The sequence below is a fragment of the Lampris incognitus genome, chromosome 2 (assembly GCF_029633865.1).
Source record: "Lampris incognitus isolate fLamInc1 chromosome 2, fLamInc1.hap2, whole genome shotgun sequence".
Taxonomy (NCBI): Eukaryota; Metazoa; Chordata; class Actinopteri; order Lampriformes; family Lampridae; genus Lampris; species Lampris incognitus.
In genome coordinates, this window is record NC_079212.1 from 10125689 (window position 1) to 10143979 (window position 18291).

The 18291-nt window shown below is 47.3% G+C and overlaps 2 protein-coding genes across 2 annotated transcripts; one reads left to right on the forward strand and one right to left on the reverse strand.

Moving 5' to 3' along the window:
- Window positions 1-881: 881 nt before the first annotated feature.
- Window positions 882-13460, forward strand: gmeb2 (glucocorticoid modulatory element binding protein 2). Its single transcript, XM_056273810.1, has 10 exons — window positions 882-1687; window positions 4858-5012; window positions 6317-6402; window positions 6509-6633; window positions 6750-6853; window positions 7972-8129; window positions 9277-9345; window positions 9482-9619; window positions 10147-10269; window positions 11660-13460. Exons 1-10 carry the CDS (start codon window positions 1484-1486, stop codon window positions 12319-12321), a joined length of 1824 nt encoding a protein of 607 aa, XP_056129785.1. The 5' UTR covers window positions 882-1483; the 3' UTR covers window positions 12322-13460.
- A 1414-nt stretch (window positions 13461-14874) lies between these two features.
- pdyn (prodynorphin) lies at window positions 14875-16589 on the reverse strand. The gene is made up of 2 exons (XM_056273812.1): window positions 16254-16589; window positions 14875-15667 (listed from the first exon to the last, which is right to left on the reverse strand). Exons 1-2 carry the CDS (start codon window positions 16371-16373, stop codon window positions 15164-15166), a joined length of 624 nt encoding a protein of 207 aa, XP_056129787.1. The 5' UTR covers window positions 16374-16589; the 3' UTR covers window positions 14875-15163.
- Window positions 16590-18291: the final 1702 nt, after the last annotated feature.

Here is an 18291-nt window from a genome sequence, read left to right on the forward strand (position 1 = left end):
GGCACCTTAGGTAAGACAGAGAAGTTGTATGAAATAAAATACGTAACATAAATGATAGAGAGTAAAAAAATTAATCGATAAAACAAATTAAAGATAACACGTCTGCACTTTTCCATAGTTGCTCTAGGGCAGTGGTTCTCAACCTTTTTGGGGTCCTGGACCCCCTGCGTATTTTTGATCTACCCTGAGGACCCCTCCACCTGATCTCGGGGGAGGGGGGTCGCAATTTGATAGAAACAGTAGAAACTGCATTTTAAATTGCATTATAGCATTTATTCACTCTTTGGGGCAAAAATAAGAGCTTTCAGTTGTAACTTAGATATGGTTAACAAAACAGAATTCTTACGCAGTAACTTTCAGATATATGTAACAAAACAGAATATGTATTCAGTAACTTTCGGATATATGTAACAAAACAGAATATGTATGCAGTAACTTTCAGATATATGTAACAAAACAGAATATGTATGCAGTAACTTTCAGATATATGTAACAACAGAATTTTTATGCAGTAACTTTTAACAATGCAAACGGGATCGAGATCTCTTATTAAAATACAATAAATTACACTTGTGAAACAGATGTAATTAGAGAAAAAAGTCCTGTTACCCTTTATAGTTTAGGTAGATAAAGGTCTCAGTCACATTTGAGTAAAATAATCCTATTTCTATAAATGTCATAGGATCTTTTTTTAAAAGATATTTTATTTTCACGGACCCCTTGCAATTACACCACGGACCACTAGGGGTCCGCGGACCCCCGGTTGAGAAACACTGCTCCAGGGGTATTTTCAGCTCTTCATAAACTCTGAGGAGAGATTTTGCCCCCCCCCCCATTAGTCTCAAAGCACTGAGATGATTGTCCACAAGGTTCGCCTTGCCTACAAGTGCGGTGGGATTCATAATAACGCTGATCAACTATTCCCCAATCCTCTGTGAATAGTACGCGTGCTCACTGTAACTCCAGCCACGGTGCTTCGCATATGAAAACTGATGGTCGGTTTGAGTCGTTGTGCCCCTGTGCTGCTCATGAGGGTGGGGATACCTGCAGTCAGCTGAGACTGAAGAGGTCACTGAGATGAGTGATGACACGTTTCTCCCAATGAAGGTTGGATCCGGATGAACCGATTCCACCTTGTTTGATTCCCCTGCCCGGGTTACTGAGCGCGCATAGAGAACAAACTAAACTGGGGTACTTCTAATACAACAGCGGGGTGGCTCAAGAGCGTCACTTCCACACATCCGTTCGTCTCACATCAGCTTGCTAAAGTTCCCCGTTTGCCTTGCGCTGTGCAGCGGTTCACTCTCCTTTAGTCCCCGGGCGACTCGTTTTCTTCTCTGCCCTCTCAGCGACCACCGCACATCTATCTAGCTGTCCTAGAACAAGGACACCTCCTCTGATAGTCTCCCGGAGGTTTAGTGCCACTTTAAAGCAGTCCGGCTTTCCCCCTCGTCTTGAGTCCAGGAGTCTATAGAGAAAGCGTATGCGGTCCGGGCTCATCCGTCCGGCTCTCACGGTGGCCATGTGGAGCCCGGAGACTGCGCACTGCGCAGCCGCGAATCCTATGAGCGACTCCGAGCGAGCCAGTATCCAGCCACTCATCAAGCCAAACGGCTGTTCCCGCGGCGACCCGGAAGAGGTGTTAACCTTTACTTATTGCCCCCCCTCCCCCCTCCCGAAGCCGCAGGTAAGAAAACATCGTATGTCTGGAGCCCAGAGAGGAGAAGGGAACGTTAAACGTCGTTAAAGCGAACAGCGGGGCGCACGCCGGCGCGGCGCGGGGCCGGCGTACGCCGGCGTGCGCCCCGACGTAACGCGCGGCCGCTTCTCTCCGTTACGTAAAACAACGTTCGGACGTGAACGAACATCCACGCGCCCGCCGGGCGCCGTGGGACGTGCGGCGGAGCGTCCGGAACCCGCGGAGCGTCCGGAACCGGAACCAGAACCCGCCGGACGCGGCGGGCCTCCGGCCTTGTTTAGCGTGCTTGTTAGCCGCGGTTAGCCGGCGAGCCGCCGCCTGCGCGTTCGCTTTGCGTGGCCGTTCGGACGCGTTTCGCTACGTGCGGCGCAGCTATTGCGGCTCATGCGTGATGACAAGTCGGCAGCTAATCAAGACGCGTGGTTCAACTCCCGAGATGGTGTCCCGTCCAACCGCGCGGCTACACGCCTCCTAGCTGGAGAAGTCTCCCCCGCTGGTCAGAACCCTGACATAGGCCAAAGCTAGCCCCTCCACACGTACTCCGGCGAAAGGTGGTGGTTGCGCCGCCCTTTCGCAGAGGAGTCGTTCGCCTGATTTGCGACGCGGGGGCCAAACCGTTTTGAGGGGGGGGCTGAAAGAGGTGACCCATTGTCAGTCAGGTGAACCTCCACATCCCGGGGTTTAGGGACACACTTGGAATTATACACCCTACCATAGGCGTTTCTAAGCCCATTTTTGGGGGTGCTGCAGCACCCCTAAGTTGAACCCCAGCACCCCTAAAATTGGAAGAGATTTTTTTATTTTTTACTGCATGTCCATGTTTAATAAGCTGAAGAAATGTCATAACCATATCCAGTATATGGTTTAAACGTAATATTTTAACAACAAAAATACAGCACACACCCCTCCCCGTGCTTCAAAAATGGTTTGATCCACCCCCCAAAATGTGTCTTGCCTGGCCGGCCAGCACTCTGGGTGCTCAGCACCCCTAAAGCTCTGATCCTAGAATCGCCCCTGCTGACCCTACCCCACTTTCGTTTTTGTGCATGCTCAACGATCCATGTAAGAAAAGCAAAGACAGTTGAACTAGTTCATCTGGACACAACGTTTGTTGACAGATACGTCTCATCCATCCATCCATCATCTTAACCGCTTATCCTGCTCTCGGGGTCGTTTCATCACTCGTCTACGTGACCTCTTCGGTCTCACGTGACTGCAGGTGTCCCCACCCTTATAAACGATACGGTGGCATAACGACCCCTATGCAGACTGCCCTTACCACTAACTGGAGTTATAATGGCCACGTGTGCTATTCACAGAGGATTTGGGAATGTTCGCAATCACATTGTAAGATGGCGACAGACCAGAAACAGAAATACTTTTATTGATTATAGATGTACTCGGGATGTGCCATTTCAGCCTATTGTTTGTATGATTAACTCAGTGACCTATAACATCTCTGAGTTTCTGGCATCTATTCTTAACCCGTTGCTAGGCAGTAATGAATATCGCATTCAGAACACTATGGATTTTGTGGATAAGGTGAGAGACATCGTTATGGGGGTGGATGAAACAATGGTCTCATAATGTTAAGTCTCTCTTCACGTGTGTTCCTGTTGATGAAGGAGTGGAGGTGGTCCGTATGAACTTACAAAATGACCCCACCCTTAGCAATAGGACCACCCTTAACACTGACCAAGTGTGTCTGCTCCTGAAGCTGTGTCTTCAGTCCACGTACTTCACATACAGGGGGCAGTACTATAGGCAGAGGCACGGGTGTGCTATGGGTTCCCCATTCTCACCTATAATGGCCAACTTGTACATGTAGGAAGTGGAAAAGAGGCCTCTGATGTCCTATCCAGGGACATCACCTAGCCATTGGTTCAGATTTGTGGACGACACCTGGGTTAAAATTAAATGTCCCCCATCACCAATTGCAATGTTACAGTCTAAGAAGGCTAACCTGTCATTGTTCACATCCTCCCTGGTGAACTTGATGTGGTTGTCCACAGAGTTAATGTGATCGGTGAAATGTTGTACGTCCTGAGATTTAATTTTAACCAAGGTGTCCGACCACATGAACTCTGTGGACAACCACATCAAGTTCACCAGGGGGGATGTGAAAAATGACAGGTTAGCCTTCTTAGACTGCGAAATTGCAATTGGTGATGGGGGACATTTGAACGGGGGGGGGGTGTGAGGGGTAAATGATCACACCCATATTTGCATATGAAACTGATCGTTGGTTTTGGTCCTTTGGTCCATTGTATTGTTGGGTTTTTTTCACTGTATTGTTTATAAGGGTGGGGATACCTGCTGTCAGTTTAGACTGAGGAGGTCACTTAGAGGAGTGATGAAACGTATCTGTCAATAAACATATCCAGATGACTGATTCGCCTTTCTTTGACTACCCTACTATCATATACCCCAACATAAGTTCTCTTAATAAATAACTATTTAAAGGCTCAATGTAAGACATTGCTACATTGGTGTCAGAAGTGGGATGGTGAGGCCGTGAGGCCGTCGGAAGCACATGCGCCCAGAGGCGTGAGGGAGCTGATATGCTGAAGTGCGGGGATGTGCTTCCCAAAGGAGGGGGCGGGGGGTGTAGTGTAATGACCACGGATGACTAGACTCGCTAGCCCTTAGCTAATGGGTCCGACCCTTTAGTTGACCGGTTAACGCAGACGCCTGTGGTGTGGGCAACCCGGGTTCGCGTCCTGGCTGCGGCGGTTCCTGGCTGCCCCCTGAATTCGCTACATTGGTAATTGGACATTTACAATCTAATGTCAATATTGGATATTGAATATTGATATTGAATATTCTACCTCAAACCCACATTGTATTGCATCATATATTTCTTTATCAAGCCTAGTTCAGGCTGTTTTGAATTTGATTTCATACCACAAATGGTCCACACCATGATCCAACTGGAAGTGGACTGAGACCCCAAATTTCTGGCAAACGTCTTGGATTAGCTTGGTGTGGTGTACATGAGAATCCACATGGAACATCCACATTTGTCTCACACAGCAGAATGAGTTTAATATCAACTAACCACCCTTATGAAGAACACAAGCCCAAAAAATCCATCAGTTTACGTATGTAGAGAATCACTGCACTGTATTCATTGCCATCTCACATGTGAACATTTTCAGTTGTACCTGATGGCTTCAGCAGACGTCGGCATGCAGGATGTAGAGGAGGTGGTGGTCGTGACCATACCAGAGGCGGTGGCAGAAGAGGTTTCTTCTGTGGAAGTGGAGGATAAGACAGTATTGTTGGCTACAGAACTGACTACCACAAACCCTGAGTGGGTAAAGTAGACATTATAACGGGACAACGCTGGGTGATAAATTAAAGGAAAAACCAACATAAAGTGTCATAGTAAGGTGTTGGTCCACCACGAGCCTCCAGAACAGCTTCAGTGCTCCTTGTCATAGATTCTACAAGTCTCTGAACTCTGCTGGAGGGATGAACACCATTCATCCAAAAGATATTCCCCCATTTGGTGTTTTGATGATGGTGGTAGAGCGCGCTGTCTAACACGCTGGTCCAAAGTCCTCCATAGATGTTCAGTTGGGTTGAGATCTGGTGACTGAAGGCCATAGCATCCACAGCATGTGATTTACATCATTTTCATCCTCATCAGACCATTCAGTGATCCCCCCCCCGTGCCCTGTGGAAGAGGCATTACATTACAGTCATTTAGCCGACGCTTTTATCCAAAGCGACTTACAATAAGTGCATTAAATGTAGGAAATCAGGAGAACTACTAGTCATCAGAGGTCATAAGTGCATCTAAACAAGCATCTAAGAGCAAAACCAGTGCTAAAGTAAAAGTGCAAGAAAGAGATTTCTCTTTTTATGAGTGAATACAATAAGTGCTAAGAGCAAGTAACAGGGTAGTAGTTCTTGAAGAGGTGAGTTTTCAACCTGTGCCGGAAGATGGGCAGCGACTCCGCTGTCCTGACCTCACTGGGGGGTTCATTCCACCACTGGGGGGCCAGGACAGAAAGGAGCCGTGACCGGGTCGATCGGCAGCAGGGGCCTCTGAGCGACGGGGCAACCGGGCGTCCCGAGGCAGCAGAGCGAAGTGGTCGGGCGGGGGTGTAGGGCTTGACCATGGCCTGGAGATAGGAAGGCGCCGTTCCTTTCACTGCCCTGTAGGCTAGCACCAGAGTCTTAAACTGGATGCGAGCAGCTACTGGGAGCCAGTTTAGGGACATGGGAAGGGGAGTTGTGTGGGAGAACTTAGGGCGGTTGAACACCAGACGAGACGCAGCTTTCTGAACAAGCTCCAGAGGTCTGATGGCCGACACCATTTTTACCCTGATGGGAGACCACTCCCATCAGGATAGAAATGTCTCATCATAGGATAAAGATGAGCACTCAGAATAACTTTGTATTTATCTGCAGTGACCCTTCCCTCTAAGGGGACAAGTGGACCCAAACCATGCCAGGAAAATGCTCCCCACAGCATAACAGACCCCCAGACCCCTTCACCCTAGGGGTCAAATGTTTAGGTTTTTCCTTTAATTTGTCACCCATCTGTACATTAACTGTGCTTGATACCTCAGATTGCTTGATTTCATCTATTTTCCATTGGAATTGTAGGGAAGGTGTTCTTGAGGTAACGCCAATAAAATCAGACGCTGACTGCAGCAGCACAGATGGTCTGTCGAAGGAAGAGGCAGTCATAGGTAATGTCATATGACATCCGTGTCCTGTACCACTCCTTAGATTACACTTCAGTGTGGATGATCAAATGGAAAAACATATGTGATACCTCTGTCTCTGTGTAAGCAGTGAAGTTATCAAAGGAGATGGATGCCGATGCTGACATCTTCTACCCCATCACCTGTGGAGATGCCAAAGCCACGCTGGTGTGGAAGAAATTTGTCTGCCCCGGTATCAATATAAAATGTGTCCAAGTATGTATCTTTGTCTACAGCTGTCATATTGACACCAGTTAGCTTGTTTAAACCCATCTCGTACATGTTTATACTGATGTCTTACGTTCATAACTAGATGACTCTCTACTGTGTAGTTCAACGAGCAGCTCATAAGCCCGAAGGAGTTTGTCTGTCTGGCAGGAAAATCCACTTTGAAGGACTGGAAGAGAGCCATCCGGCTCAAGGGTGCTATGCTCAGGTCTGGGTTTGTCGTTTTTGCTGTCACCAAAATGTCTTTATGCTTTAGAAGAATGCATCGTATTTTAAAGATAACAATCTCCAATTGATGCACGCAGCGGCTGTCCGTCGTTGTTTTGGTCAGACTTCGTCAACGTGTTTTGCTTCGTTACTTACAAATGAGAAAACCAGCCAAGGCCTCGTCGGCTCTCGCGTGTCTCAATTTTTCATGCAAATGCGCAACCTTGACCCAGTGTAAAGATACGTCATGTTTCTTGTCAGTAGACTACTACCACTACTACTACTACTTTCGGCTGCTCCCGTCAGGGGTCGCCACGGCGGATCATCCGTTTTCCATCTCTTCCTGTCCTCTGCATCTTCCTCTGTCACACCAGCCACCTGCATGTCCTCCCTCGCCACATCCATAAATGCCCTGCAAGTGCTCTATTGACAAGAAACATGACATATTTCTATTAAAGGTGCGATCTGTAATGATGCCGCCACGGCTATGTGGAAGACTGCAACGGCGTCGTTGCAGTCTTCCACATAGCCGTGGCGGCATCATTACAGATCGCACCTTTAATAGATATAAAACCGAACACACAAACATAATAAGACTAGAAGAACCCCGCTACAATGTAGCGGTTTGGTTATCCACCTGTCTAAATCTCCCTCCTCTTCATCCTGCCAGCTAACCGCCTTCCCCCTGCCCCTAAACCCCCCCCCCACTCCAACTCCCTCCCCCCAAATGCTCAGAATCATCTGAAATGCCAAGAAAAGTGGTGCCATTTTGAGAAAATGCATATTTATGCATAATTGTGCATAATTTTAATTTTCTGGGATTTTTCCCGTACTCTCTGAGACAATACCTACCACCTCCAAAAAGAATTAGGATCATAAATGCTTTAGTTTTCGGTCCCGCTATCTACACTAACACACACACACACACACATTCCGAAAATATATGAGTAGATGACCTTCATCAGTGAGGTGTGCAGTTCAGAAATGTGCCACCGGGTGGCACTGTTACGCTGAGCTATGGCAATGGTTCAGCGCCGCGCCGCAGCGTCTGTAACGTCCTGTTGCGCCCTGACGAATGAACCCCCCCCCCCCCCCCGTGTCTCGTTTCATTTCACACAGGAAGATCATGGACTCGGGCGAGCTGGACTTCTATCAGCACGGCAAGGTTTGCTCCAACACCTGCCGCAGCACCAAGATAGACCTGGTCGGAAGCAAAGTCTCTGTCAGCAGCCAGCCGGCCAGTGAGCTCGTCCCCGCCGCCCCAGCATCCGCAGCCTGTAGGTTTCCAGCCCCGCTCCCCCCTCTTCTGTCAGTCCGTAAGCGGCGGTCACGTTGCCATCCAAACACGGTGTGAATTTTAAGCGAACCGCTGAAAATCCAAACGAAGGGGGGGGGGGGGGGGACGCAAACGGCTGCGTTTTCCATCAGTAACAGTTGCGTGAATAAGCCGCCCGTCTGCGCATGCGCAGGACGAGACAAGGCGACGTCCTCCATAAGAAGCCGATAGCTTAAAGAGGAATGAGGATTAAAGACTAGTTCGCCGCCGGAGGAAGTCTCGTTATAGTGTCGTATCGGCTGTTGTAGTTCACGGGTGGTATTGTGATGAGTGAAGCAACAGCTACTGGCGTTGTTTCTTACATCCTTTATCCCCGAACTGCGCCATCCTTTAAGGCCTCTCCTCCTCGCGGTCATGCTCAAGCGTTGCAGAAAAACTTTGTTGCGCTATCTGAGTTATTTTTTTAATGAACATTTAGCGTTTAAATGCATTTCTTATGTGCAAATTTGAAAATTCACCCTGTATAATGGAAACATCCCTACTGAGGTCATTTAGCATCCTGCGACCCGGATCGGGATAAGCGGCTTGGATAATGGATGGATTGGATCTATATCCTCCCTTCCGTTCCCAGTCTCAGTTCAAGCTCAGATTGCAGCAGTCTAATTGATCTTGCTTGGGAAGTTAAACCATCCCATGTTCTGCAGTGTGTAATTTTGTCCAGTTTTACTTTTCCGACACTTCTTTTTCAAAAGATTTCCAGATTTTTCATTATTCGTTCCTTCATTTCATTATATTATTATTATTACTATTATCCAGCCATCCATTCATTATCCAGACCACTTGTCCTACTCAGGGTTGCAGGATATTATTATTATTATATTATTTAATTATACTTTCATTTCATTATCACCTTCATCTGTGTAGTTTTTAGTACAGCGGTCCTGATGTGACAGCACTTGACCGTTAGTGAATGTAAGAGCTGTTTTTACTGAAGAGCAGCTGGTCCCTACTGATGCTGAATGTAGGAACAGCAAGACACAGACAGACGAGGCGATACACACACACACACACACAACATACAATAATATACACTGACAGTAAGACGGATTGGTCTGAAGACTTGGTGAGATTCATCTCTTTGTTTCTAGTAAACGGCTCACCGGCTACGTTCCTTGAAGTAACAGAGGAGAGCACAGAATGGGTCACGGCCATTGGAGGTGAGCAAGAACACCACCCTACTGATCTACGTCATTTATTAGAAACCAGGTTAAATGTACAACATGAAATTATGTACTACTGTGTGTGTGTGTGTGTGTGTGTGTGCGTGCGTGCGTGCGTGCGTGCTCGCTGCAGAGGATTCAATTACATTCTGGCGTGGTGTGAAGGAGGCGGGCCTGCTGGAGGAGGTGGTGGAGGAGTTTCAGAAGGAGCTACAGGAGGTGCTGAAGGGCCTGCAGGACAGAGTGACTGAGCCTCAGCTGATGGTCAAAGGTTAGTTTGGTGTGTGTGTGTATGTGTGTGTGTGTGTGAACCCAATATCCTCGTAAGGATAGTAAAAGTTCAAACCACCTACCTAGTGGGACATATTTTAGTTCCCATGAGACAAAGGGTTACCTGTGGACTAGGGGTTTGGTTAACGTCTAGGTGTACAACAGGGGTTATGATTAGGCATCCAGTATTAAAGCTAGGCATTAGAAGTAGGGTCAGGGTTAAGGTTGGGGGTTCAGGTTAGGTTTAAATGTGTTATTTTTGTTCCTCTTAGGGTAAAGGTTAGGGTTATGTTTGGGGTTAGGTTTAGCGTTAGGGTGGATTTTAGGGTCTGGGGTACGAGAAATGGGATTTTGAGTCTCATAAATTTCCGGTCCCATGAGGATAGTAAAACAAGTGTGTGTGTGTGTGTGTGTGTGTGAGAGAGATAAGAGTTGTGTGGAATGATGTGATGTGACTTGACAGATTCCCAGAAGTGTGTATGATTTACTTTGCCAAGTCATTTAAATCAAACAATTGTCATTTTTCAGACGCTGCGCTCCTCAATAACATCGTGCACAACTTTGGCATGCTGGACTTGGTTAAAAAGGTGCTGGCCAGTCACAAGAGTCAGATGGATCGCTACAGAGAACAGTACACACGTAGCCTTGCCGGTTAGTAGATCAGCACAGAGACTTTATCAATTAGCTTTTGCATTTTCCCCCCCAGTAAATTAAAGGGATATTTTCATTTTCAGGGTTTTTACTTTGTGTCCTACTTACATAGAGTTGGACAAACCTATGAATTGCTTTTTCATTTCTAGCGTAGCATAGCTCAGTTGCTGGATGTCTACCAGGATCATTGGCAGCTCCTCTCAAAAGAAGGGAAATACACCTTAAGATGACACCAAAGATGAAAGGCTGGTCTAAGAAAATTAAATGTTGTAATTTATGTATTTATCGCTAATTTCACATCCTAGTCGTAACTATTGAGTAGCAAACAGGGTTCTACTTTCGTGCACAGCCACTGCGGAAGACTTGCTACGGAAAAAAATATTTCAAAACTATAATCTAATTTTGGGGATTTTGCATGTACTTGTGAAAATCAGGAATCAGGAACATTTTATTTGTCGTTTCCCATAGCAGTGCAACATAAAGACAAAAACACATAACTAAAAACTACAAGAACCCATATACGAATGCTGGGATGACTGTCAGAACTGCCGGTCTGCATGGGCTAGCAGTTGGCTTAGCCTGCCCCGCTTCCGCATCCTGTCAGACCGCCCTCAGTGTTACCTCTTTGGGCACAGCTCTGGGCAGGGCCGTGGTCCCTGGGCCCACAGGACGTAACAGACCAAGCTCTCCCAGCCATCAGACGAAAACACAAACTTAGACGTAGACGTGGACAAAGACACTGCATGGACGGTACTGGGTGAGGCTGCTGCAAACGTAAGTTCGCGCCACCATCTTCCCACACCGGAAGCAGAAATGCTAAGAAAAATTGTTAGTGCTTGGATAACAAGTAAAAAGTAGTAATGATCGACATCACAGAAAATGTATTCCTCTCCTTTTGAGAGCAGCTGCTAATGATCCTGGTAGACATTGTGCAGATGAGCTAAGCTAGGCTAAACTCACCATTCAATGTACCTTCACACTGCACACAGACATAAAAATAGCCATGAGTTTGTCTGACTGTCAGTAGGACATGTACAAGGCTCAGCATTTTCGGTATTTACCGATTTTCACCGAAAAATACGCAGATTTTTTTAAAAGGAGATCGGTTTAAACTGATTTTCACCCGCATTGTATGTTTCCACGGATCCAAAAGTTGTTCCTGTTCGTGTGAGGTTATGTAACAGTGTCCTCTTGTGGCGAAATTTGGCATGCTGGGTGGCTTTGAAAAATTAAAACCGAAAACGCTGAGCCTTGGACATGTCGTAAGAACCTCTTTGAATCTTGAAACTGAACGATCCCTTTAATAAACACGGTATGAGCACATTTTATTCAAATTCTAAAAAGCTTTTGATTTGCGTTGTTTGGTGACTGACATCCTTGTTTCCTGTAGCTCTGGAGCAGCAGTGCGATGAGCACCGGAGGCGTGCCAAAGAGCTGAAAAGCAAATCGCAGCACCTCAACAATGTCCTGATGACACTCACCCCTGTGCCTGCCCTGCCGCCCCCCAAGCGCCCCCGTCTGACCCGCGCCATCTCCGGTCCTGCCACCATCAGCACCACCCCAACCCAGATCACACTGCCTTTAAACCAGCTGACAGGACTGCCAATTGGCAAGGTTCTTACTATGGCAGGTGCCCCGGCTGGTGCCAGTCTCGGCGGGTACACCCTCTTGACCTCTCAGGTTGGCACGTCTGAACTCGCAGCTGACCCCTCCAGTCTGAGCATGCTCTCCACGGCTGTTGGCGTCCAGGAAGGCACGACCGGCGCCGGCACCCCGGGCACCACTACCTTCGTTAAGGTGGTCGGCCCACAGTACCAGCTGGTCACGCTGCCCGCCGCGCTGCAGGGGAGCACGCAGGGTGGCGGTGTCCCTTTCCAAGTCAGTAATATTGGCGTGCTGAATACTGCGACGGTCACTGCTGGACGCACACAAGCAGAATCACAAGCTGAGGCTGAAATAGATTCCCAGATTTACAGCCAGCCGGTTAATGTGGCCCCAGAGAGTGAAGAGGAGGAGGTGAAAGAGAAAGAGCAGCCAGATGAGGAGCAATGACAGAACCTGAAACATCATCTCTCCAGTTTTCAACACACCGCTGGACTCACGGCCCTGTAGACACCCCATCATTCATGGTGACGGAAAGAAAGTATGTTTTCATGTGCTGGCTGAGTGGTCTCGCAGCCTTTCGTGTTTTGAACTTTTGACAGACCGGCCGGTCGTTTTAGATGGAAAGGAACAGGGTTGAATGTTGTAAATGTTGTCCCCAAGCCATAACGAAAACCTGTATATCAGCTTCGACACTGAGCCAACTAACAAGTCACCTGCTATATGCTTGTTTCATGTTGCCCATTTTAAAGGGATAGTTGATCACTCTTGATTCTTTTAGAGACGGAAACGGAGGGTCCGCTGTGGCGCCCCCTAACGGCAGCAGCTGAGAGTTGTAGTAATAGTAGTCGTTCTTGAAGTCTGTCCCAGTTTTGTTGTCCATCGGCGGGTTTCGTTTTCACACAGCGCCCGCCCAGCCAGCTGCGTCGGAGAACAAATCAACAGACGCAGTCGGAGAATTTCTCATGCAGTCCGAAGCAGCGCGCCACAACTCACCCACAGCTGGCGTCCCGCTGCGGCTGTCCGTCATGGGGAATTTCACGAGTCATTTCAAAATGTAAAATTTGCTCTCTGGCTAAACCCCCCCCCCTTACTCGGCGCTCGCGCTTGGGTGGAGGTTCTCTGTCGCGCGCGGCGGAGCGACCACGTTTGCACCCCCTTGCAGCTGCGCACCAGCCGGACCCTCCTTCACGCGAGCGGCCCAGCAAGTGCCGTCACGTCGCCGCCGCGCGCAACCCAGAGCTGCGGCAAGCACGAAGGGGGTCAACCATAAGACCACTTAAGCAACGATCTGAAATAACCACCGGAAGGGAGCTAGATGGAAAGGAGAAGCAGCCGCCCACTGCTCCCGCACAACAGGACGGGTTCACTCGGAGGAACACGATGACCAAAAATGAAGCGGCTTTGGAGCTCGCCGTGATCGGCTGCCGCAGCGTCCCGTCAGTTTTAGGGGCAACCGGGAATCGAACTCACCCAGCTGCCTGCCCGGAGCTTGCGTCGCTTTGTCCCGGGAGGCTGGCTAGCAGGAGCCGCGTGTCCCGTGTCGAGTACAAGATGGACGAATGGGGGAAATAAAATCCACTGATCGACAACGGCAGTGGTGGGTGGGGGGGTGAGGGGGGGCAGAATAACTGAGTTCAAGCTAAACACTTTGCTGCTAAACGCGGAAGCGTTTTTTTTCTTCTTCTCCAGGCCCGGAAGTCTGCGTTTTTTCTTCTTCCCCAGACCCGGAAGTCTGCGTTCACACGTGACTCCCCGGCGGCGCTTCACGCTGGAAGCAGCTGCTCCCGCGCCGCTAACTCGCTAGCCGCCGCGCTGCAGTCTGGGAACTCGCGCGGCACCTGTTGAGTGGAGCGGCCGTTGACCCCAAATATGCAAATGCTTCCGGTTGCCGCGCCCGGGCGCCCCAGCACGCCGTGTGTCTCCGCGGTGAACTCGCTGTTGACACTTGGTGACTGAATTTTGTATTTGTAATGAAAACCTTTCAGGCTCCGGCACAGTCACCGCCATGCCGGTGTGGAGGAGAGAGCAGGACTGTATAGTTTGTAAATAAACAAGTCAATCTCAAGATTGATCACGTGCTCTTCTGTACTTGTTCATTATTTCAGTAGAAAGCTTATCGTTAGCCTCATAGAATAAATGCCTAAGTCATTTTTTACGATTTTCGTATAAGAAAAAACGCATTTTCATATCCGCTGAGTACATTTACACCAGGCCTACAGTAAATCAAAGAAATATTAATTATCTTACCAGATAAGGAAAGAGAGAAAGCCGAGCACCAGGAGCCTTTCTTGTATGCAACTGTAAACTACTAATAAGACACGTTAGCCACCTAGCTAACGAGTCTGACCCTTTAGCCGAGCGGTTAGTGATGTCGCCTGGTGGTGCAGTACATCCGTATCAAATCCCGCACCGGGCAAGAAAACAACCGGTCACACAACTTTTTTCTTTATTTTTTTCCAACGTAAAAATGCTCAAGTCACACGAGTGACTTAGGCAGATTGTCATTTTTGAATGTAAAAAGTGTTCTGATTGGCTTAGGACATAGGCACTAATCCAGGGTGATGCAGCAGCTTGAGGAGAACACATGTAGGCAGAAATCTCAATTTGGCCAAAAAATGACTTGGGGCATTTATCTTATGAGGCTAACGTTATATGAGAAAATAATTTAAAAATGCTTTATTGTTTTTGATTTCGCGCCTTGGCACCTTGGACACGTGTGTGTGTGTATATTTGTATGCACACTCATAAAAGCTACAGGATGGATGAATGATGCTCGCTTTTTATCGGAAAAATACACTCAGGGCTACACGAGTAGACAAGGTTTTCCAGTTAAAATGTTTTTTTTGTTTGTTTTTTTTGAAGGTGACTTACCAAAGGCTACCGGTTACTGTAGCTGGACGTGTGTTTTGGGAGCTTTCTCGCTTTCCACTTTTTTGCCCATTCCAAACAACAAAAACATGTTTTTCCTTGCGGATGGATGTAAGGGGTCTGGTTGTTGCTTTTATTCATGGTTTTGTGAGACAGACATGGTTTATTAAAGGAGAGAACAACTCTGCTCATAACATACACAGGAGACTTGGTACCGATCAGCCCGTTTACACACAAGGCTTCTGAACACGACTGACACAAACAAGAACCAACCGGCCTTTTTTTTTTTTTTTTTTACAGACAGAATCTGCAGCATCAAACCTGCAGCCACAAAGCAACGGGGCAGACACGGTAGCGTACGGCTGGTCAGCTGCAGACTGTTCAGCTGTGAACCAGGTCTTCCTCTGGTCTTACTGTTGACCTATAGTCCAGAGTCATCATAAGGCTCCTGGTCTGAACGCAAGGAAAATTTGAAATGGCGCCGTAAAAAGCCGCCGTACCTCTTCTGATTGTCCCATTTCAGGTTGTTGATCTTGGGTCGGATCCTCCGCATGAAGCCTCCGTACCTCTTGTGCAGATCCTCCTGCTCCCGGCTGCCCGGATCCTCGGGATTACTCCTCTTGGACTTGGGGCCAAATTTGCGTAAAAAGCCTCCGTAGCGTTTGACTTGATGGAGAGCCGCGTCCTGCTCCTCCTCGCTCCTCCTCGGCACCTCCTCAGACAGCTCCTCAGGCTGGGTGGAGGGGAACGTTCTGCCGTTCATGTTGTCTGCTGCTTCATTCAGGAGTCCACCGAGCAGCTTCTCTGCAGCCTGTGGCGCGTCACGCGCTCCCATCTGTCTGCTGACGGCCGAGTCCACCAGCTCCCTGCATTTCTGCAGCTCAGCGGGGTTCAGCAGAGTCTCCTCACACTCCAGGATGCAGGACTGCAAAAGAAGTTGAGAATAAAAACAGACGAAAAAACAAACGAGCTTTTTCTTTCACCACAGATGTTGCAGAATTGTCTTTCTGAGCCGTGCAGACTGAAACCTGAGCGGTACCTCACTGTTTTATACGGGCCAACTTAAATATAGTTCCTGCATTTAACATTTTTAACTTGTAATTTTTTTCAAGTAAAAATGGCTTGTTAATACAGAGAACTAGAAATTAATATTGTCTTTCATTCTGTTGTGTTTTGTCGCACTCGTCACTTCAAACCACACGATGGGCTTTTCTCTGGAAGTGGACTCCATACAGGTTTTCATTGAATATTACTTTATTTTTATTTTATCTTATTTTATTCTATTTCATCTTATTTTATTCTATTTCATCTTGTTATTTTATCTTATCTTATTTTATCTCATTTTATTTTATTCTATTTTATCTTGTTATTTTATTTTGTTTAATTCTATTTTTGTTATTTTATTCTGTCTCATGTTATTTTATTCTACTTTATCTTTATTTTATTCTATTCTATGTTATGTTATGTTATTGTCTTCTGTAGTGTTTTGTTTTGTATGGGTGTGATCTTGCCAGGCTGCTGAGGGTCTGGTCTGTGTGGATGGAGAGCAGGACACATCTGTGGCAGTGTGAGCAGTCTGAGTGGATGAAGGACGGCAGACTCAGCATCAGCACCAGGACACACCACTCCATCCTCTGTAACAACAACAACAAGACAACAACAACAAGACACGGAAAATTTCAGTTTCTAATGACCGGCTAGTTCAGTCTTTGTGTAGATCAATAGAAATGACTTGAAATGAACCATTAATATTAACCACACTGGTCACATGCGCACGCACACACACACACAGACAACTATCTATATATGTGTGTGTGTCTTGTCAATGTAATGTCACATTTATTTTTCTATACTGTCAGAGAAATATTTTATTTTTTCACAACTTTGATCACGTATCAATGTTCAGAGAAAAGAAAAGCAAATCCCACAACCAGAACAGCCTGCAGGAAAAGCACAGGTACAGAAATCATATCGCTTTTGAAATATTAAATACTTATATTCAACATAAATATGTATACAAATGTCAAATATTTACCTCAGTGGAGTTGGAGAAACAGGTCCGGTCGTGTGGATGTGCTGTTGGAAATGATGACAAGAAATATAATATGATATGATGTGATAATATAATATGATACTATAATACAATACAAAGTAAAATACGATGTAATTTAGCAGGAGTGTAATCTGGTCCTCCAAAACAGTCTTTCCTGTGACTTTGCGCGTCGTCTTTCTTTTTATTGTGGAAGACTCGTCGTGTCACCAGACCACATCAGAATAGACTTCACCAGCCGACCAATGAGAACACAACAACCCCACTCACACCCAACACCCCCCCTCCTCCCTCTCCTCCTCCTTCTCTCCCCCCTCCTCCCTCTCTCCCCCTTCCCCCCCCCATATTTCTGACGCCCACACAGCTCAGTCATTCATCCCATCATCATCCCATCTATTTTATCTGCTCTATATCAGGTTAATGGAACGGCGTATAAACCTCGTTGGCCTTGTGTGTTTGCTCTGAAACAAAGAGAGCCTTTTCCACTCCTCCTTTTGCTGTTTCATGCCGTATCGAGGCTGTTTTACTCTGAAGACCAAGGTTCTCGCTGAGCCCGTGATGTTGACAAAGGTGGGAAAACCTTGAGGTTGCGTCTGAGGGAGACGCAACCCGCGGAGAGCCTGCAGAGCTCCACCTTGTTGGTCTGGTGAACTGAAGTTGACCTATTCATATTATAATGAGTCTAAAAGAAACCTCCTTTACAACGAGGCCGAACGCCGAGAATGCAGATAAAGACGTGTGTAGAAATGCAGGCAGGAGGATCTGTCAGACGAGACCAGACGAGCCGTGGGGGTTCAGCGAAGCTCAGAGACTCCTGAGAGGACCACAGGACCTTCTTACTCCCACTTTACCCCCTTCAACCAGCGCTGAACGCCAGACGACTGGATTTATGTTGACGACCTAAAATGAAGGCCGATCTGTGTGAGTCCATGAAGCAAAAAAAGGGCCTTTGTTCACAACACGCGTGTTGCTGTCGACGTTTTCACCCCGTGACTGCAACCAAAATTAGTTTTTAGCAACAACAACAACTCAACATTTCTGCTTCACGGAAGGCAGGATTTTGCACCTTTCCTCCGCTTTGGTGTGTGCCATGTTGAGAGTGTCGGGTCGTGGAGTCACACGGCTGTGGGTTGATGCTACAGAGGCTTTTGTAAGTCAGATAAAATCCATAGAAGTTGTTAAAATGAAAGTAGGAATTTGTTTTTCTACATCCGGATTTAATTTTCATGAAGTGGGTTGTCTTTTCAGAACTATGTGGGCCTTTGCTGGTGTGCCTCATCTGCATCAGCTCAGTCGGCAGAGTGAATCAGACGGCTTCTTAAAGTCGTGATGAGAAGAAACCAGGTGATTTCATCTTAATAAGCTCCTGTCAAACAGCCCAAGTGTTTCTAGGCAACCTTGGGTGAGCATCCTCTTCTCTCCCTCCGTCTCTCTCCTACACTCCTTCTCTCCCCGTTTCTCCCTCCTTCCCTCTGTCCTTCTCTTCCTCCTTCCGTCTC